We start from the raw sequence: 22007 nt of genomic DNA on the forward strand, positions 1-22007 counted from the left end.
TGTTTATAGTTACAGCTTATGCTGCCACCTAACCCCCATTTCCCGCTTTTCCCAGCTCTCCCGCTTTTCCCTGCTTTCCCGCTTTTCCAGTGACCAAGCCATTTCGCCTATGAACCATTTTCTTTGGCTAAAACTGCAGTCGAGGCAACGACGGCAGCTTCTGTTGCTGATGTGCATCAAAGTGAGAATGATTGATTCAATTTTAAAGTTGTTGCTATGTGTGTATTGGTGGGTTAAGCTCCTGCGTCCGTGTGTGTGTGTGTAAGTGGGTGGTGTGTTTCCGGTTATGTGTGTGTGTGTGTGTTTCAGTGTGTTTTAAGCACAGTCTGCTGCTCAGTTGCCAGTTTTAACAAATAATCTCGCTGGCGTCCATTCGTTTTGAGTCCTTGCTGCTTTTGATGCACCTAGGAAAATACAAGGACCTTCAATAACTAAAACTTGGTATTAAGTTTTACATTCTCAACTCCTGTTATCAATGCTCGAAAATCGTTCAGTATTTCTATTCAGAAATATTTATAGAAATTACATATGCCTAATCCTTAGATTTGTGGTCTCAGCCACTCCGCTTTGATTTTAAATTTATTGCGTTTCAGTGTAAGGACATGAGTGGGTGCACAGGATCTAGGGGGGTTTTGGGGTGGAGCAGGAGGAGTGAGAGGAGTTGCTGCCATGATGGAGTTCGGTCAGAGGCAGCAGTCGTTGGCTGACTTTTCTCCGCTTGTTACCTCAGCTACTAATACCAGAAATAATTACAAAAGTGAATTTATGTTGCTGCGGCGATAACAAATGCTTTCTAGCACCATCCCCTTCTGGACCACCGACCCCTTTGATCCCTGGCCCCATTGCAGTACAAACACACTAAAGTCGAAGATTTATTTTTTCCCCCAAGGGGTTTTTGTTGGAGAGGAAGGAGGGTTTTGAAATGCGCGTAACTTTTGCCAATGACGCAGAGGAATTTTCAGCCAGAGCAGAGAGCAGATGTATGAATCGCCATAGATGGGGGATTGCGATGTCAGAGTGAAGTATGGCCTGCAAAGTGCAGCAATCCCACTGCAATACCACTGCAATACCACTGCAATCCCCGTCCAGAAGAAACCCTGGCGAACCTCCCAATGGCAGGCACCCAATGATCCACTGGGTGTGGCATCCATCTAAGCATGTGGCATACAAGACTGAACTTTCTTTATCAAGTTTTGGCAACATCACAGATTAAAATTTGGCTTTCTGACACTGCCGAAGCGACAGACTCTGGAATTAGTTCTGCTTCGTGAGGGGGCGGACGAAGGATGAAGGACGATGGGCGTGGCTGTTGCTGTAGCAGTAGCAGTGGCAGTGGCAGTGTTGTGAATTAAGCTGAGTGACTTTCAAATGAGTGGATGCGCCCAGAAGTTCATTAGCAGAAGCCAAAAGTTGCTTGATTGACGCCCGGCATTGACTGCAGTTTAGCTTGCTGAAGTTGCATGATTTCTGCTCAGGCTCTTGACAGTTACTTTTGGCTGGAAAAACATTTTCCCCACACAGTGGGAAAGCTACCTAATCTATACCAAACTATTAGTACTTAAATAGTATTTATCGGTACACACAGCCATCATTTCTTCTTTCTTCATAATTAAATTTTTAAAAATCGAAGTTTCCTCGTGGTAAACCCAATTAAATTCTTGTCAGCCAAATCTTTCCCCTTCGCCTCGACCCTCTTGCCATAATTATTTTTCGTGTCCGTAATTACGTTTTCCATTTTCCATTTACATAACCTTTTGCCGCGGCCACCGAAGGCAATCACTTAAGTGGCGCTAAAAAATTATCTAACCAAATTATTTCAAGCGAAAACCGAAAAGAGAGCCGCAACGTTTAACAATCGATGCGAAATACTTGGATAATTGGCGCTTATTGATACTTGAGCGCCACATAATCGTCTTAATTACTTTGCAAACTAACTTTAATTGGCCCGAACGGTGGACGAGATAAAAGGGCCCAATTACAAACGCCCGTACGGCTGAGATCCCGGGGCTGATTGCATGTCTGCTTGCCATTTGAGGCCAAAAAAGGAAAAAAAAAAAAAAAGGAAAAAAAATGAGAAGAATCCAAAGGAGAAAAACTAGAGTAGAGCATGGAAAAAAAATGAGCGGAAAAGATGCCGATGCCACCATTCATTATCTGGCGCCCCAATCTCTGGTGCAGCAGCCAACACTTGAGCCGGACCCTTTCAATAAATAATATAATAATAATCCAATCATATTGTTACATCCGCGACTGCCAGTCATCAGGATGCAGCAGGAGCCGGAGAAATTCCAGCTGCACTGCCACTGCTCAGAGCTGTCCGGATCTGGCTACTTTGTTCTTGCGCTTCCGCCGTAACGCTTCCGTCGCCTGTCCACCCGGAATCCTCAGTCCAGGGTCCAGAGTCCCGATGTCCTGATGTCCTGATGTCCTGAATCCACTGGCAGCCAGCTAATATGCGTCCCGCCGGCGCAGCGGAAATTGCAAGCCAAGCTGTGGGGATGTAGGGATGTGGGGCAGAAGGCGTGGGGCATCAGGATGCGGACAGAGACTAAGCAGCTTAAAGGCGCATCATCGATGCCAACGCTTCCAGCTGAAGATTTATCGTCCTGTTCGGGTTCAGTTTGGGTTTTGCCACGTGAGATGTGTTTTGGTCCGGGAATCCGGGCACCCGTTGCCCAGGGACACGTTGCTTTTCATTTGAGTGGCAGCCACAAGATGCAGGCGAATGGATAGCAAATGCTGGTATGCATCTATTAGCCAAATTGTTTTCCCTTTTGCACGTATGCAGATTAAGTGCGCTTAAACATTTGTTTTAATTTCATAAAAGGTTGCTTATATGATTGAATAAATATCATTTTATATATCTCTCTTGACAAAATTGCATACAACATTTTTAATTAAAGTCCTTTAACACTTAGTGAGGAGTTAATGACAAGTTTGCTCCCAGTGAGCAGCAATTTGCAACATTAATTTGGGTCATCCGGCTCCACGGCATTGGCGGCATTCGATTTGGCAAGATGCAATTTCAGATTGCGATCGTTTGTAGTTTGTAGTGTGTAGTTTGTAGGGCGGCCTACAAACCCATGCCAGCCACCCATGTGCCTATTTATTTATGCCAAGGGGATGTATCAGATTTACTGCAGCCGCTTGCCAAATGGCAGAGCCAAGAACAGCATCCATTATCATCAGCGGCAGCCAAGCATTACGACGACGGCCTCGTCTCAGCTCAACTGAGCTGCCTTTAATGTCATTGGTATGGAGCGCCACTGATTTGTCAACCCACGACCCACTCGCAATTCTGATAATGGTCTAGCTCTCAACGATTTCCTTCCCGCGACTTTGCCACTGCCTCGCTGGGCGATGGGGCAAGGTGAAAATTGCAAATTACAGCCGAGCAAATAAAGCAGGCGACATACTCGTAGACCTAGAAGGAACTTTGCGAAATTACCAGTGGAATGAGCCTTGGCTTCCCTTCTAAAACCAAATTGAATTCAGGGCTTTGATGGCAGACGACGTTTTGCGGGGGCGGACATTTTTTTTTAGGCAGCGGCTTTTCAAAGAAATTGTCATGACAAATTGAAACAATTTCTTTGGCTTTTGTGGCTTGCCAACATGCTACCGAACCCCGAAAACATTTTATGCAATAAATTAAAAAATTTGCGTACAAAAACCTCTTTGTCGGCTTATTCCACTCCAGCTTTTTGGCCTTTGTTTGCCGTTTAATGGAGCGTGTGCGAGACTCGAAAAACCCGCAAAAACCCGAAAACGTAAATTTCAAATTGAGTGATTTTTGAAGGGAAAGACGTGTTTAATTGCATTTGCCGTTGGTCGTGACAAATGTATGGTCATGACATTCCCCCAAACTGGCAATAAATATAATTCGACGCTTGAAATAAGAAATTCCCGCCTCACATAAGAGTTCAGTGTCGCAAATATCTTATTTCCAATTCCGAGCAATTGTCAACGCAAATGTCTCAACTTGGGCGCTAAGCGTCCAGCTCCCTGTTCCCTGGTTCCCTGCCATCCGTGTCACTTTCGCTTCGTCCGGACAATGCGCAAAATTTCAGGAATGTCGACAGAACCCGTAGACAGAACCAAGACATTTGCTATAACACAAATGGGGAGAAGGACGAAACAAAAACGAAGAAGGCAAAACGAGCAATGGTCACACGGCACAGGACATTTAATGTAAACGTTTTGTCGACAAATGTCAAATGGCCACTCTCCAGGACAACTGGAAACCAACAAATGGGATGGGTGAATGGTGGATGGTGGATGGTGGCCCACCGCCGAGTACCCGAAATTAATTCGATTTAATGCTCACCTTAGTGCGACGGTCAGGCGGATTAAGCAACAAAATCAATGATAATTTGCCAGGGCAATGAATAAGAGAACAAAGGCTGCCCTAACAAGTTCATTTCATTACGGAAATGAAAATGGCATAATTAAATGTTAACGATGCTGTCGTTGGTTGTACCGTGCTGGTCTTTTTTTTTCTTCTTCTTTCATTTCACTTTCTTGGCGCCCCCGGGTGCATCCACGTGCCCGAATAAATCAAATTTACCAGTCGGTATGCGGCTGCTTTTTTTGCAACTCACCGTTGCGACCTTCAAAATTACCGACTTCCAATCATGGCTCCCTTCTTGTTTTTTTTTTTTTTTTGGCAAATGAACTCGCGGTCGAGACGGTTTCTTGGCTTACCTGTAACGAGAAAAACGGAGGGGAAAGCGATGAGCATTAAGTGCGGCTTAGAAAATAATAATAAAAAGTGCGCTTTGGCTGCGGGCACGCACACTTTCATTAGCCGCATTCATAAGGCATTCATAAGGCATTAAAAACGACGGCGGGATATCAATTTGGCCAGACACGAGACCCATTAACACCGACGCACACACACACATAAGCAAAGATCTCTGGCTAAATAGAAAATATGAAGAACGAAAATTAAAAAAGGCAGCCACGCCTTCGACTTCGTTTTTTTGCCCCTTTTTTCCCTCAGCCATTAAAGTGTAAATCCTTGCAAGGCATCGAAAATGAAGAGATTCCCCCAGCGCCAACCAGCAACATTATGATCACCAGACGCACACATGTGCATTACGTGTATGCTCGGTAGTATGTGTGTATGCTGAAATAATTTTTATGATTATTTCTTCCTTCCGCTGCTGGCTCATCCACAGCCCAGCCAGCAAAAGCCAGCAAAACCCAGTGAAACCCAGACCAAACCAGACCAGACCAGAAGCTCAGCCCAGTTGAGCTGCTAAAAGTATAACTGCTGCGCTCCTCTATTTCCTCGTGCGCCATTTAAGTGCGCCAAAGCCAGGACTCTGACTCCGACTCCGACTCTGACTCTGCCCAGATAAGCACAGTGGAAATAAACATTACAAGTTGCCACGGGGTCCGAGTTTAGTGGCCGCATTTACTTACTGCTCAGATTACGCCATGATCGTCCAGGCATTAGCCATCAGGCAGATGGTGGGTGCAATCTTGTAATAGGACTTTTGCCAAAATGCACAGGTGTTACGGGGCAGTTCAAAAGGACATGCATAGTGCAAATAGGATACTAAGTTCGGGCTTAAGAAACTTATTAACAAATTCTAACTTGCTTTAGCTAGTTCATGAAGTTTAGTATTTCTTGATTGTAGTTTTTGGCGCAAGCTGAGCTAATGAAATACTCATTTCTTTTCTTATTTAGAGCACCTAAACTGATAATTCTAGCGGTCCTTCTAGGGTTACACCTATGTCTGTTCAACCACATCCAACCATCCTACTGTCGAAAGCCGACAACATTCAACTTTGCTTCACGGTGGCCACCGTTTGCCTTCGCCTGGCTTCCCCACTGGCAGCGATATGGAATTCCTTGGATTAAATGTTATGTTGGCATTATATTTCTTTCTCTTCACGCCCATGTCTGGCAATCTGTGTCTGTATGTGTGCGTGTGTTAGTAACGCATGCTGGGCCTTAATGTCTTCATCCTTATAGCCAGGCTATATGGCATTGTTGTTGGCATTTCTGCGCTGCCTGTGTGCCTCTGCTGATGTCGCTGCTGCACTAATAGCTGCGCCCACAAAAGTAGACTTGACTTTTTGGAGCGGCTAAAATAGAGCAGAGCCGAGTTAAGTAAATAATGCCAACACATGTAATACATCAAGGCGGCCATGTGTGCGTCGCTGTTTATTTATGATGTTTTGCGGTTGGCTGTGGCGGCGTGAAGCTTTAAGAATCTTGGCATTCAATTTGCACGCCCGCCACTCGTTCCTCTTTTCCCATCCATTTAATTTAATTTAAAAGCAAATGAAAAAATAGCAAAAATGGCAAAAATTGCCAGAGCACATAGAAGAAAGTATAATAATATTAAAGCGTTTTTTTGCGACATAGAACTAAGCACTTGTAAATCCCCATGGAGGATGTGCCATCAAGTTAGTCTCAAACACAAACACACACACGCACACCCGCTGCACTTTTATCCACATGCAAACATGAGTGAGCTTCCACCCCGGCCATGGATATGCATACTCGTATACGTATATATACTTCCTTATGTGTGTGTGTGAGTGTGTGGCCAAACTCATAGGAACTTATGCATAAGTGACATTAAGAAAAAGCTCTTCAAATGCAAGAGAAACACTTTGGCCACCGCCACCGCAGCCGACAAGGAAAATAGGAAAAACCCAAGTAAAAGTTTTCTCAGCTGAAAGCATCACAGGCAAAAAAAAAAGGGATAGCGAAAAATGCATGGCAGGAAGTGGGAGGAAACCGGCGGGACTCCGGCTGGCATGCAGCAGCCAAATGAACGCAAACTTTCGGCGGCATTAGGGATATGGCAGCGTCTCTGGCGAAGGATATGCAATCATCATGCGGATTTCCATAAGCAGCCAGCGAGCAGCGAGTCGAAGGCAAATAGAAAACCAACAGAGGACACCACCACCAGCTCATGAGCAAACACACACAGTACACTCGAACAAAATCAGTGGCACTTACGATCCAGCTGTAAATAATATATGAAGTCCCCTTACTGTCCGATACCAAAAAGGGCTCTCCTTGCGAAGGACTTGTACGAAACTCTATGTACTTGGGGGTCACAAATGTTTGCAGTGTAGGCACCCGCACACACTCGCCGCCTTGTAAGCTGCAACTGGCTTAGCTCAATATCCTTTTTGGTGCAACTTTAAACTATTTTCAATGGCATTTCCGACTGCATCTCCGCTTCGTTTTGACTTTGCCATTGCCTCTCCGGCGGAGTCAAATGTTTGTACAGTCTACGGGTTCGCCCCTCCCATTGGGAATCTCCTTTAAGTGGGTTTGAGCATGGAAAAATTGATAAGTTGCCGGGGATGTACGGTGTGCGTGCTTATTGACATATCTAACTCCAGTGCGCCATGACTTTTGCGTTGAAAAGTGCGATGAAAATGTTTAAAGTTTGCCTCCTGCGAAAGCAGGAGACATGAGTAAAGGCCACCGCAGATCCTGCAAAGTTTTGCAAATTGTTTTCTGCGGCTACACCATTCAACTCTTGGCCAAGCAACGAATGTGAAACGGTCATGGCAACAGATATTTATAATTAGAGAAACTTTTTCCAGCTAGCACAAAGCGTGCTCCTGGCGTGGTTTATGGCAGCACCATATCTGAATAATAGGGATTGTTACGGATTAGTTGCATTGAGGCTTCAACTTTAAATCGACTCAGTAATCCCATTTTAACTGTGGCCAGAAGACAAACCTTTTAACGTTTGCCATATGCAATTCGGAGCGCAGTTGGCCACAGCCCTCGGCCCAAGAGGTGGGTACACAAAAAAAGCCAGGCTAAAATCACTCTTGTTGGCCAAGAAAAAAGGTCCTGGTACCGAGCAGTGTCAGCTGGCAGCAAGAGCAAGTATGCAAAAATAGCAGCGGGACACGCATCCTGCCGAAAAAGGGCAGCAGTTGCTCTTTTCCCTATCGCCAATTGGCAGTAGTTAGCGGCAGTCAGACACGTGCACTTTGCGAAAAAAATACACTTGGATTAACTGGGGAAACAAAACTCCCACTGAAGCTAATTCTTCAGCTGCAGCTAGAGAAATCAGAGGTACTAGCCTGGCAGAGTAAAGAAAACTCTATTAAGCATTGTATACGAATGCAAACATATATTTTCTTGAAGAATCCACTTAATCCAACCAGTTTTTCTCGCAGTGCGAGCACCCACACACGCAAAATCACAGCGAGCAATACCAACGCACTTGTCGCCGTTTATTGATTCAATCATTGGAAATGTGTTAAGGTTTTTAAAGCAGTCTCTCTATTTGCTTCAAGTTTTTTGCAGGACACCCCCCAGCTGGGCACCATCACTACCCTCACCCTTAACCCTTAACGGGCCACCCTGTGCCCATTGGACCCTCGCCGCCCTTTTCCGCTTTCCGGCGAGTTGCCTTTTTGCTGTGTTTGTTTTCTGTTTGCATTTTTTTGTTTGTTTCGAGCTCTGCAGCAACTCAACTGTCGACTGTTTGCTTTGCGTTGCTTTAACGCTATTTTCGCTCAGTTTTATTTTGTTTTGCCTTGTTTTGTTGCGTTGAGCACTTTTGTACAGTGTGTTGTTGCTGGCTGACCCACCAACACACCAACACAACAACACACCCACACACCATTTTCCCAACAGTCGTTGATTTTCCCCATTTTTTGTCGTCTTTTTTTTTTTGGGCCGTAAATTTATGCTAACAGCTCTCCATTGAAAATGCATAAATTTATGTGTTTACACTATGTGCAGGCATTTGCTTTGCGGGTGCGGATGTGCGGAAGTGCGGAAGTGCGGATGTGCAAAGAGCGGGGATGCCGGGCACATGTGTTTACTTAGCACTTTTTATGGCCTGGCCAAGCCGGAAACCCTGGCCAGCCCGCAGTCCATGTTTTATTTACCTACAGTTTGTTTTATTTAGACCGAACTGTTTTTATTTTCGGCTAAGCCCTCTTTGGCCCCGGGATAACTATGCGAAATTTTATAAATTATTATTTGCATAAGTTGCCGTATTTGCCAGCGCAAATGAGACCAAAGTCAAACAGAAGTTCGCACGCACAGCTCATAAAACTTAGCTCAAGACTAAACGATTTTGCCTGCCGATCGGCGATGGGAGGTCCGTTCAAAAATTCCATCAACGCCCCAAATGACTTTATGCAAAAGTTTGGCCAGGGCATAAAAAACAAAGGCACCGAAAGCCGAGGAGCCGAGAAGCCGGAATGCCAAACGAGCAAAACAATGCGGACATGGCGGTAAAGGGTTAAGGAAAAGGACTCACACGTTTGCTTTACACAGTAAGAAAACCAAAAATGCATAACGATTATTTAATCTCTATTTGAAACGACAGTAAAATCCATTCGTTGGTTACTACAGTTTTTACCATAAATGCAAAAATAGTCAATTAATTGTGGACCGCACATTTATGCTCGGTGTATATTCGGATCCAGTTTGTGGCCAATACATTAAAATCGTACCAAACTCAGAAGAAGTGAAAAGTGTGAGGACAAAGTCTGGGCCGGGCACATAAATGCGAAATAAAAACCATTTGAATGGCAGGCGACACTCAAAATCGATACGAACCGAACTACAGGATGGCACTGGTACTGGCTTCGAAGGATGTGCTTCGAAGGATGTGAACCTTTGGACGCTGGGCATTGCAAAAGTACGAAAATGTAAATGGGCCTTGGTTCTCGGGCTCGAAGTGCTTCTGTGTGTTTATTTGGTATATGGGGCTGCAGCAGTAAAATAGATGGGCATTTAAGATGAGCCAACTTCCCGTTCGGCCCTCCGATTCTCAGTCTCAGTCTCTTAATCCACACTTGCGGTCATCAGATCAGTTGGCCAATTCATTGCAAAGTCATTTGAAAAGCGTTTTCCTTTTATTTCCCTTGGGCGGTACATTTTGCTTAGTTACGAGCTTAGGGTCTTTAAAAATGTTTCTGAGTTTGAAAATGGTTTATAAACATCTTAGTAGATGGGAAACTAGAAAGTGGTATACTTTCGGTGTAAAGTTTCAACGTTATTTAATACCTTTTGAATATAATTTAAATTTGTTAAAATATTTTGAAAATCGCTACTTCTTTGTCCGCTGCTGTGGCACTCGTTCTTGAAACAGTTCACGTCCTTGGCGCCGGGTAATGGAGGACCTCAGTCGAGTGGTCGCCTCCTTTTTGGCGTTAATGAAAAATGCATGAAATTTAAATTGCGCCAAAGTGTTGACCAGTGGCTGGACCCACACCTTTGCCACCACTGAAATCCGCTTTGCTCGGATGCGATGTGGGCATGAGCAATTTGTTACACCGTGCAACAAGCGAATGGTCCGCAGACACTTTTATTACACGGCGCCAACAAAACAAAAGGGAAGGCGGAAAAAATCGACAGACAAAAAGCGACAAATGCGATGACAAACAATACGAGCAACAACAAAAACAATGACGCCGCTGTCAATTGTCTGAATTTTGAAAACCGAAAGCAAGAAAATAAAGGCAACGAAATGAAAACACTGAAAATCGGAGACTGTGAAAAAAACTGAACCTCATTTTCTATGCCACTGCCACTGTCGCTGCCGCTGCCAAATGTCAAATGTCGAATTGAGCAATGAAATGTAAACTTTTCATTTGCCGCCACCAACAGGAAACAAAACGAAGCACGAAAGAAATTGCAGTGTACAAAATGGACAGTCAAAAATGTTACCAATCAAATGAAATGTAATCAAACGGAATGAACAGGACAGCGGGCAGACATCAAATCAAGCAGCGATTTTTATGTTTCAATCGAATGATAAGTGTGCTATTTTTAGGACAAAGATCTGCATTTCTGTTTTAATGTACAGACATTTGAATAGTCCATTATTATTAATAAATATTTAAAACGCAAATAGAAGCGGAAGACAGCAATTTGGTTTTGTGTTTTGTACAAACAGTAAAAATTGCAATAATGATGCAAAACCTGAATTTTCTTAGCAGCCAACAACACTGAATTTTCCAATACAACACAAATATTCCGACACGCTTTCCTTAAACATTTTATCGCATCCTCCACTTTGTACCCAATTCAAGTGGAATTTATTGAGAGTCTTTAAGCACGGGCACTCCACACCAACACCAGTGCGGATGGCAATTCAAATGGCTCACACAGACACGAGCACATAGCAGCTATGGCCAAAGCTACTCAATTGTAATGGCCGCTGGCATAAAATAAAGCTCACAACGAGAAGCGCCCACAAACGGCCACGCCCACAAGGCCAACCAACACCTTTTTTATGCGTTTTCATTTGCGAAAGCGTAGGAAATATCTTGCCCACGGGGCGTATTAAAATCAATTCATTTAATTTTGATCAAAGCGAAATAAATCTTTGCGCTTTTTGCTTAATTTCCTTCTCTTTTCGAGATGGGAAAACTCGCAGGGAAAATCCACAACAACGTCAGTGAGTAATTCGGTTTCAGTGTGTATTGGTGTGTAGGGTGGGTGTGGGTGTGTGTGCTGTAAAACGCAAAGTAAGACAAAAAGCACGGGTAAGAGAGAGAAATACCGTAAGCGAAATGAGAAATCATTAGTAAGTAAAAAGCTTGTCAATGTGTGTGTAAGTACACACACACACACACAGACGAGGCGAAGATAAAGACACACATAAAAGGAAAGCGGCGTGTAAAAGTTTCTCCAGTTCCCTGTACTTTTCCTTATCAATGCCAGCGACGGCAACTGAATTAATTTTTCAATTCGCCAAACGAATTCATTGACTTTTTGTGTTCGCCACCCATGCACCCACACACCCGCACAACCATCTCCTTGCACACACCCACACACTGACACTCACACACACATTTACCAGCGCAGTCAAAGATTCTGATGCAGACTCCACGTTTCTGCTGGGGTATTAAAATCCTTTAAACAGATTTCATTTCGAACGCTTTGCGGTCGATAAATGCATTTCACTTTGGTGGTTTTTTACCCACACAAACTCTCTCCCGTCCACACAAACACACACACACACACACACATTACGTGCATATCCTTACGTTTCTGTGTGTGTTTCATTTGGCGTTGCATACTTTTCGGCTGCTGCTATCCTCTTCGGTTTTTCCGCCTTCGCAACTGACTCCTTCCAATGATTTGCTGGCAAATTACTTTGAGGTGTTGCCTGCTGTCTCTCGCCTCACTTTGCCACCTTGCCCGAACCTTGCTGCTGTACAAAAATTGCCAAATTCATTTCCAAAACAAACATTTAGTATGTGTGTTTGTCCGTATGCGGGTGTGTGTGTGTATGTGAATGTTGACTGCAAGTGTTGCCAACCAATTTAAAAGTTTTGCTGTCGCCGTTGCCTGAGCGAAAGTAAAGCGCGCTCGCCGTTGTTGTTGCATCATTTGGGGGCAAGGAAAAACAGCCAAGTGCAGGCGGATCACAGATGGAGATTATACACCGGAATACAGTGGAAATGATGTTGGCAAATCACATTACCAATTAAATCTGGCCAAGGATATAATTTCAGTGTCCTTGCTGGTAACTGAGACTAAGCAGTGGCAAGTAAAATAATTGTTTTAAATTATTTATAGCATAAGCAACTTTTAGAACCAACATCCTTTCATTTAGACATTAAATTGAAATAAAACACCAATCTAGAAACTTCTATGAATTGAGTTGCAGCTGAATTTAAGGTGAGTTGTTCAGCATATGGACCATCCATTACGGGTAGCTGCCACTGTAGTTGAACCTCCATTAGGAGGTGGCTGCTGTTGTGATGCTGCGGATGGGACTACGCCCACAGCCAACTACTGTGGCACTTGTTGGCTTGGCTGCTGCTGCTGCTGCTGTTGCAGTTGCGACACTTGAGAAACTCGCAGTCGCTGTTTGTTTTTGCAACAGCGGCATGTAGGTGTAACCCGCCCCTTGCCACACTGTGAGTGTATGTGTGTTTGTGTAAGTGCTGCTCGAAAGTTCATGCACCGTGTGGCAGTGCAGCTGTGTGGGTGTGCACGGTGTGTCCTTAGTGCATATATACATTTATATGCATGTGCCTGTTACGCTCTGCTCCTTTCGGTTTGCCGGCAGTTTGGCCGACTCTCTCGCATTTGAATTGGAAATTCAGCGGCGTGCTTAATTTTCAATTTGCAATCATTTGGCCTGGTAATCAATGTTTGCTTTGTCGGTTGCGGTTGTCGACTTTTTCTAGTCCTCTGCTAATTAGTAACTAAGTGTGGCTCATCACAAAGTCAATTGTCCCTCTTGCCTTCTCCCAATTGGTTTCTTTTGATTGAATAACTACAGGAGAACCCATACAGAAACCCAACTGCATTGCAATTTAAAAATTATGGTCTTACACTTTGAACTAGTAATAAAACTGAGAATACTAAAGATATCTGAAGAAAACAAACAGAAACGAAGCAGGTTTAAATAGCTACGCTTATTGAAAACACTTTCATTCACAGTAATTATTTCTACCTATTGAAAAATGTCTATTTGCAAGGGAAAATGATCTAGATTTCAATTAGTGAACACTTGGCTTTGTCGCTGTGCTGCCATCGACTTTTTCTATATGCCCGCTAATTAGTGGATAAATGCGGATCATCGCAAAGTCAATTGTCCTGGAAATGACTCTCCATCTATATTTTTCTTTTTTGTGCCGGTTAAGAACTAGCGAATTTGCTCCACTTTCGCACTCATTTCCCAGGGTGCTTCCCCCCCCCCCCCCCACGATTTTCCGGACTTCTAGTAAGCCTGGCCGCATTAAGCCAACTTACACAATGCCCGGAACCGGCGGACTCTTCACTTTCGCCCCGGCTTCTATTTATGTGCCCATGCCCGCCAGTTGGTGTTGTTGTCTTGTCTAGTAATTTTCTCACACTTTGCAGCCGCTCATCAACGCTCCGGCGGCCAAAGGGAAAGGCAAACTTCGCAGACTCAAGTGTGGAAATTTTCACTTTTTTGCCATAATTAAATTCATTTTCAAGTTGCTCTTGCTGCCTAGCTGCCTAGCTGCCTTTCTGCCGGCTTTCGACTCAACGAGATGCCACACCGACGCACACCCAACTTTTCACTATTTTTAGTCGTCCTAGTCGTCGCAGTAGACATTTTCCATTTTTCATTACAGCCCAAAGTCAGGATGCCTGGCAAAGGCCGCCTGGCCGCTTTTCCTCGTTTCATTTTCATGCAGCTTCCTGTGCCGTTGTTTCCGGTCTTATGCCTGCCAGTGTCTATTTGTGTATAGTTTTTGCCATTAGCAACCGTCGTTGGTTTGAGGGACTTAGGGGCTGCAGATGGCAATGGGAATGGGAATGGGAATGGTAGAGCCAACAAATTGGAGAATAGTCCCAGTTTCTGTCTCTATCGCCGCTGCCTTTGTTTCCAAGTTTCGGCTTAAGTTGTTTTTAAGTTGTAAATCTCTACGGGCATGCAATTTCCCTTGCCTGCCCGTCCGAGCTGTATCAAATTTTTCATTTGTGGTTAAAAATATGAAAATTGTAACTGATATTTATGCTTGTAATGCCTACGCTTGACATTTTTCAGCCCGGAGGGTTGGTGTCCACAATAATTCATCTCTGAAATGCGTGTTCGAGTTTTGTTATTTTTCGGATTACGTGTGCGAATTTGGCCCCTTGGAATTCTACTCATTTAAAACTGTGGCCGAAAGTGATACGTGTGCTCAATTGGTATTTTTGAAATCTACATCCTTGACTTTCTGACTTGACTGTCTGGGCCACGTTTAATTGAATGTGTTGCCAGTATGATTTTGGCCATCTGACGCATACGCAATTTCTACAAATATGAAATACGTTATCGTGCCCAGATATCGATCGCCTGAAGTGTTTTTTGGCTTGAATTGTAATTGCTCAGACATTTCTCTGAATACGTAAGCTGTTGTTATTTCTCAAGGGGTTCTTGTTAACTGAGGATTTTGCTTGAGGTTTTTGCTGCACTTGAACTCTTGTTGATTTTAAAGTCTCGGATTTTATTAGTATTTTTAGTTTGTAGCATAATGTATTTTTTGTATACCCTAATTTATTGCGTTTTTAGATAAGTGCACAAATTTGACAAATAAAACAAATTTTAGCACAAACAGCATTTTATTGCGATACAACTAATAGGATAAATTATTTTTTTGCCATGAACGTGTTTGAATGATTTGCTAACTTTTTAAGCCCGCACAAATCCTTGGCTGAAAATGAAATGCAATTATATCGCAAAATAAAACTCTTTCAATTAAATCCCAACTGAAAGCCAATCTGAATATGTTTAGAATTGCAAATGACTATGCTGATGGTTTTTTTTTTTTTTAAATGAAACTAATACTTGATTTATTGGTCTTTACATGGTATTAAACGGTTGCCATTTAACAGAGTTTTTATTTAAGGAATGGAAATAAATGAGGCACAAATATTTGTTAATTTTTATAGACTTTGCTTGATAAGACTATATTCCTTAGTTTGATTATTTAGTTTCTGCCCTCTTTTTAGAAGACATTCAATTGAGAATTGATATTGCATCAATATTCAGCAGTTTGTTCGATGAATGAAAACGTTTTCCAATGAAAATTTATTACAGTTGTTGATGTAAAAAGCACTGCTCAGAACGAAACAGAGCTCGTTGTCTGCCGCATTCGAAACACGTCTCAGGGGCAAAATGGCAGCGACATTTCGCAATTTATGCAACACCTTTTTGGCGGTGGAAATGGCGCCGAAACCGAAATCGAAACCGAAATCGAAACCGAGACCAAGAACAAGAACAGGACCAGAACCGAAACCGAAACGGGCAAGGACATTCACCCCGGGAAACTCGCTTTTCCACTCACCTGGCTTGGAGTTGCTGCCCACGAGCTGCTGCTGCTGCTGTTGCTGTTGCTGTTGCGACATTTGCTGCTGCTGTTGCTGCTGCGAGTGCTGCTGCTGGCCATTGTGCTGCAAATGAGCAGCTGTCACCGCCGACTGCTGTTGCTGCTGCTGTTGTTGCTGCTGCTGGGCGGCTGCTGCGGCCGCTGCAGCGGGATGGATGGCCAGCAGCTTCGTTTCCGGCGGCTTGTGCGGACCCATTGTGATCTGCGGGGCACCCATGGCTATGGTTGGTGCTGGCATCATCAGGGTCGACATGGTCAGCATAATTTGCGAGTGAATTTTGGTCGCTTGGACTCGATGTGGACGCGAAGTGTGTTGGTTTGCTGTATTTGGGGATGCAGTTGCTCTGGCTTTGTCTTTATTGATTCGCTGCTGACCCCTCCGCAGGATGTGAACTCGGTGCCAAAGGTCGTGCGTTAGCCTTTGTCGCCAGCTTTCTCTGGCTCTCGCCGCTGCTTTCTATGTGTGCGGAGTGCAAACTTATGAAATATGCTCTCGCCTCGCTTTGCCTCTATGTATTTTCACTTTTCGTGCTGGCTGGTTACTCTATTTATGTACTACACATACATATACTGCATATATATATAGATATATATATTGACATAAGTATGGGGGGGCATGTGGAAAATGTGTAAGTATATATATTTTTTTTCGCCTTTCTTTTATGTTTCGCTTATGTGTTTGTTCAACCGGAAATACACGAACTCAAGCGCACTTGGCTTGTAATATCGTTTCAGGGATTTCCTTCGCCTTCTGCCTGCCAGTAATCGCAAATTATTCTTTCTTTTCTGTTGTGTCTGCTGGCAGCGGAAATTATAAATATTCCTGTCATGCGAGTAGTACTACCGAGTTCTCTGCCTGCCAGACGTCTTCTCTTTTAATATCAATGTCTGGTATGTAAAATGTCAGGCCAAAAAAAAATAAACACAACAACAAATATATGGAAAAAATAATGAAAATATGTGGAGAAAACAACAGGGGAAAATGCCAAACGGAAAAGTGAAGCCCTGCTCAGACGGCTCAAAATCTCAGGGAAAGTTTCAAGCAGCTGGCTGCAATGGCAATTTTTATTTTGCCGGCAGCTTCTGAGTTTTTGTCGCGCGCGAATTTGCTGGCAACTTTCGAAGTCAGTGACTCCAAGTGCGTGATAAATATCGGTTTAGGTGATCTTTTGGAAAAATAAAAAGTTCAAGTCCCAGGCCCAGAATAATTTGCCACTACTAGGCAAGGCGAGTTGTGAAGTCTTTGTTTCGAACTACGCACGAACCAGGCAGACGTGATCAATCGCACACACAGGATATAATTTACAGGATATACAAAGCGTTCGGTATACGTTCGTACTAGACCGCTGGGCGACGCTTTTCTTACTGAACGCCAGGAGCACACGCATTGGCCAAAATTCGGAGGCGCTGCTGCCACTGCAACGACGGCAGAAAGGCTGCCGATTTTCCTGCTGCCGATTTTCCCGCTGCCGCTGCTGCTAGGAAAATCGCTGTCGCCGCTGCCGATGCCGCTGCTGCTACAGCTGCCTCTGCCGCCGATGACGACGACGGGATGCGTTTCCCTACATTTCTCTTCGGCGGCGTGGAGCTCGGTTAAACGGCGGCACGAAGCTGGCTGCCATCGCTGCCATCGTTCATGAAATATTCACGAATGGCTCGCTCTCACTCGCGCCGCCTGCTCCTTGCTGAATCCTTGCTCTCCTGGCCCTCTCTCCGTCCCTCTCGCCATACCAACTGGCTCGTTTCCTTGCTCCGGGCGCCATTCACAAGTCGCAAGCCTCGTCCTTTCAGGTCCTTTCGGCTCCCGTCGCCACAGAGCGCAGAATCCGAGCAGCCGAGAGCACTTGGTTTTCGAAAGCGCCAGCCACATTTGAAATTGCCTGCGAAGGCTTATTTTGTGATTTATAATTTAAGTGCTAATGTGAAACAAATATTTTGATATATTTTAAATAAAATATAAAAATAACTACAATTAAAACTGCAGTTTTCCATTTAATCACAGCATTTTTATAGACTTTTATTGTTACTTATTGCTCTAAATAGGAACCCTACAAATTTCCTTTTGCCGCCTTTCATCGAAAATACCAGTATTTTTATGGCACGGCACTGAAAACTGTTATACGCTTGCTGGCCAAGGTAAATGTTAATAACATCCACCAGATGCCAATGTTTTCCAATCTTTTTTCAGCATTATCCATCCTTTTGTCCAAATTGCTCTAATATATTATCATTTAAAACTAATAGAACACTAGCTAACTAGTCATAAACATCTACAACTTTTGAGTGATTGTGATAAGTGTCAGTCAGAGCCAAATGCCAAATATTGTGAAGAGGTTCAGATGAAAGCAACTTCCTTTAATCAGTGAAATTCTTCATTCAGTATCCCTTATATGAAATGTAGTATTGTATGAACTGTAGACCATGAATCGCATGCGAACTTCAGCTTCTCCTGCTGCCGTTTGCTTTGCGTTAATTGTAGTCCTGGAACGAAATCCAAGCAGGACAGCAAAAAGGATGCAATTTAAGGAGCATCTCCCTATTATTGCACTCTTTCCACCTCGTTATTACTCGACTTCTTTTTTTTGTTATTAACATACTTGCTGGTGTCGACGGCAGTGACAGAGACAGCGACCGAAAGGACGACGGTACTCACAGAGGTAATGTTGCAAAGAGCAGTGCTCGAAAAAGTGTCTGGGCTGGGGAAGAAGCCATCAGCGAAATGGGGAAATGTGGGGAAAATACATAATTACATGTAATTTACCATGCGACATTATCATTGTTCTGCTGGTATTTAGCATAGAATCAACGTCGCAAGGCTCAGACGTCGAGTGTCCATGGAATAGCTCATGTGGCGGACAACGGGAGGGTCCTGAATGCGCTGTCCCTGCTCCCTAACTAACTTGTATGTACTTGGAAAAAGGATATAACTTGGTTTTTTAATTAAACATTTCAGCGGATAAATAGTTGTTTAAAATATTCAATTCAAAGATGAAATAGGTTTGGTATGATTTAGAAAACTGTTCAACTATACAAGCCATTCCAACTTAATGATAATATATGAATGATAATATATACAACACCCTGATCGCCTCACAATTTCTTCAAGTGCATATTGCATGTGCTTAAATGCAACAAAAAACAGCAGCAACTTCACGTTATAACAAAAGTGAAGTAAACAAAAAGAAGAGGCCGTTAGAGCGATGCAAAAGACGAGTTTCTTTCTTATTTGGCCCACTCTTTCTGCATGTCCTTCTGCCGCTCTCACCGATTCTATGCACTTGTGTGTGTGTGTGTGTGACAATTGCCCTTTGAATTTTTAAATCCCTTTAAATGAAAACAACAACTGGAATCCCCCCGCCTTTTGGCCTTTTGTTCTTCGAGTTGCGCTTGTTAGGTAAATCAGCGCCAGTTTGCATGAGTGTGTTGGTTAGTGAGTGTACGAGTGTGCGTGTGTGCGATTGTGTGAGTGAGTGAGCCTTTGCAGCAAAAACAGCGAGAAAACAACAACAATATCATCGTGCGGAAAGTTATAACGTGCTTAAGCGTCTTTAGCTGAAATGAGGCTAAAAATATTTGCTTATAATGAAGTGCACGGGTGTGTGAGTGTAAATGTGACCTGTGACCATGCACAAGTACACCCATACAAACCCATACAATTGTATGTTTGCTTGTTTGTCATTGTGTGTGTGTGTGTGTGTGTGGCGACATAACAATAGCGCATCGGGTACTATTGTTGTTATTTCACTCGAGGAGGGGCCCTTGCACCCTTCCCTCCCTTATAAGCACAAAATTAAGGCATTGTTAAAGCCAATTAGGGTATTTAGTCGAGAGTCCCGGCGCGAAGGCAGTGTGGACACAACACGGCGTATGCGTGATATTTCATGGCGGATGACAGCTGCCAAGGATAATGGCGCGAAGCTGAAGGGGAAGACTTCACAGCGATTTTCTTGACAATTATGAAAAGGGCAGATGCATTTCGGGCATGCATGTGGGAAAATGTGCAGACGAATAACTACAACTTGAGTGCACAGAGAGAACTTGATCCATATTTCCTTTATTGTACTTTTCAAGTGTATCGATTTATTTTATTAAATTAAATACTTATTACAAATTGCAAGATGAGTAAAATTATGTATCGTCCATAAAGCAATTAGGCCTCGCTCAAAATATAGTTTCTGAGAGGATTTTCATTCACGGACAAAAGCTCTTAAGTCTTTAAAACCAAAGTTTTAAGTGCAAATTAATAGGGTTCGAGCCAAATCAAACTAAGCCACAACAAACATGCCACTTCTTGACACAACCAATTGCCTCGGCTGAAGCCAAATAGCCCACCGGCAGATCCTTGAAGGACAATGGGATGGACAGAAAAGGGAAAGCTAGCAAACTGAGGAGTGGGATGATGGGCCAAGGTTGATGGAGAATTCGCTGGTGATGCTTTTGGGGCCCCAAAACAACTAAGCACCTTTTGCCGAAAGACTTGCCACACTGATGGCTCAGCAAGGAATTTGCAATTTGGGGTGCCGGCACCCCTAAAACTGCCACTAAATAAATACACGTTCGCATGCTCAAGACGACGATGAACCCAAAATAAGTGAATTATTTATGCGGGCCCTATTCCGGTCTTAGGTGCCACCTAATGGGGGTCACACTTGGAGATTTAAATTTTTAAATAGGTGTGTCAGATAATGAAAATAAGTACCCGACGGGGGAGTTTTAGCTGGCAAAAAGTACAAGCGTTTTTTGGGGCGCTGCCGTGTGTCACAGTTTAGTATTTCCTCCGCTTTTTGTAGGCTCCCATTTTCCCGGCCGACTGATGTGGACATGGCTTGAAGGCCATCGCCGTTTTGCCTTTTAGCTTGGCTAACGATAATTTGTTTGGCAACTGGCGGCGCTGGCTGGCGCTGCGTAATGAATTTTTATGCCCCTTTAATGTACTTTACGCAGATATGAAGTTATGTGACCAAAGCAACTCCAGCAAATCCACAACTCGGCCCGCCCTTCAGTTGAGCCCCGCAGTTGGAGCGCCTAGTTGGACCGCCTGCCATGTTAATTATTAATATTTTTTAATTAAAATGTGCACTAGCCACGAAAACACAAACACGCCTGTTAGGCAAACACGAACGGGTGCTAAAGTGTTCACAGAAAGCAAGTCAAACACAAATAAAATCCCACACACTGCCATAAAGAGAAATAAAGAATAAGCAAGCACTAAATCAACACACACACACAACTTTTGGTGAGGCAAAAAAAATTTTGGAATTTTAAAATGGAGCGAGTGCCAGCTCGTCAGTCTGCGGTCTGCCAGATAAATCTCCAGTGGGTCTGGGGCCTTGGTCTGGGTATGAAACTGGTTCTGAGTCTCGGTCTGAAACTGAATCGGTTGAGGAAAATGCCCGCATGAATTATCGCATTCAAATATAAAGTCCTCTGGCCAAGAACGAGCCGTATTCGCCGGTTTTGTGCGAGTGCGGCCGACTTAATGTAGCGCGAAATAACTGGAATAATTCAAATGTGAAACTGTAGCAAATCGTGGTGTTCATATATCCAGCCTGTCCCATTATGCATGACCAAATTATGACTGCCAATAATCAAGGGCGAAGGCGCGAACATTTACAGTCAGTTCCGCTGGCGAAAGAGTTACGCACCCTTCGTGCGTTCATATCTATTTTTTATTTTGAGCTGACTTAGTGGGGCCATTAAAGCGAAATGGTATCTATAAGTCACGTTCTGGGCACTGATTTGAATACGAGCTCTGTGGCAAAGTGTATATAATGGGTATTGAGCTGTCCCAAGTGCTTGACAAATGCTAGTGTATTTTATCCATACACAAAACCACAATGAGTTTTAAGGAAACAAAAATTGCAAGAGATTTGACCACTGCTGAGCCGTCACTGTGCGTGTCAAAGTGTCGGAAGCACGTACAGTGCATTTTAACCAGATTTAAATATATATAATTGACATTTTAACTTGACACTTTACACCTTAAATATATGGTATTTGAATAAATAGTTGAATTACCTTGCTAGCCTGCAGAATCATACCTACGGCCATTAGCTTACAAGTATCTGTGCGTTATTTGATATTTTTTGTGGCAGCTTCAATTGCAGCTTCTTGTGGCAATTTTCGGTCTCAACGGCTTTCGCAGTAATTGTCACCGGACTATTACCACCACCCTGGGCCACAGCCACCGATGG

General features: G+C 43.6%; 1 protein-coding gene across 4 annotated transcripts in view; it reads right to left on the minus strand.

Moving 5' to 3' along the window:
- Nucleotides 1-17721, minus strand: part of LOC120452739 (nucleolysin TIA-1-like) — an 87199-nt gene extending 69478 nt beyond the window's left edge. Inside the window, exons 1-2 of one of the 4 annotated variants that reach the window (XM_039637111.1) lie at nt 17079-17721; nt 15772-16270 (exon numbers count right to left, since the gene is read on the minus strand). In XM_039637111.1, coding sequence (XP_039493045.1) covers nt 15772-16270; nt 17079-17201 — 622 coding nt within the window. In that variant the 5' untranslated portion in view covers nt 17202-17721. Of the gene's footprint in view, nt 1-15771; nt 16384-17078 lie in introns of all 4 variants that reach the window. The other 3 variants (XM_039637114.1, XM_039637113.1, XM_039637112.1) reach the window with 3 other exon arrangements.
- Nucleotides 17722-22007: the final 4286 nt, after the last annotated feature.

Source organism: Drosophila santomea, chromosome 3R (genome assembly GCF_016746245.2).
Source record: "Drosophila santomea strain STO CAGO 1482 chromosome 3R, Prin_Dsan_1.1, whole genome shotgun sequence".
Lineage (NCBI taxonomy): Eukaryota > Metazoa > Arthropoda > Insecta > Diptera > Drosophilidae > Drosophila > Drosophila santomea.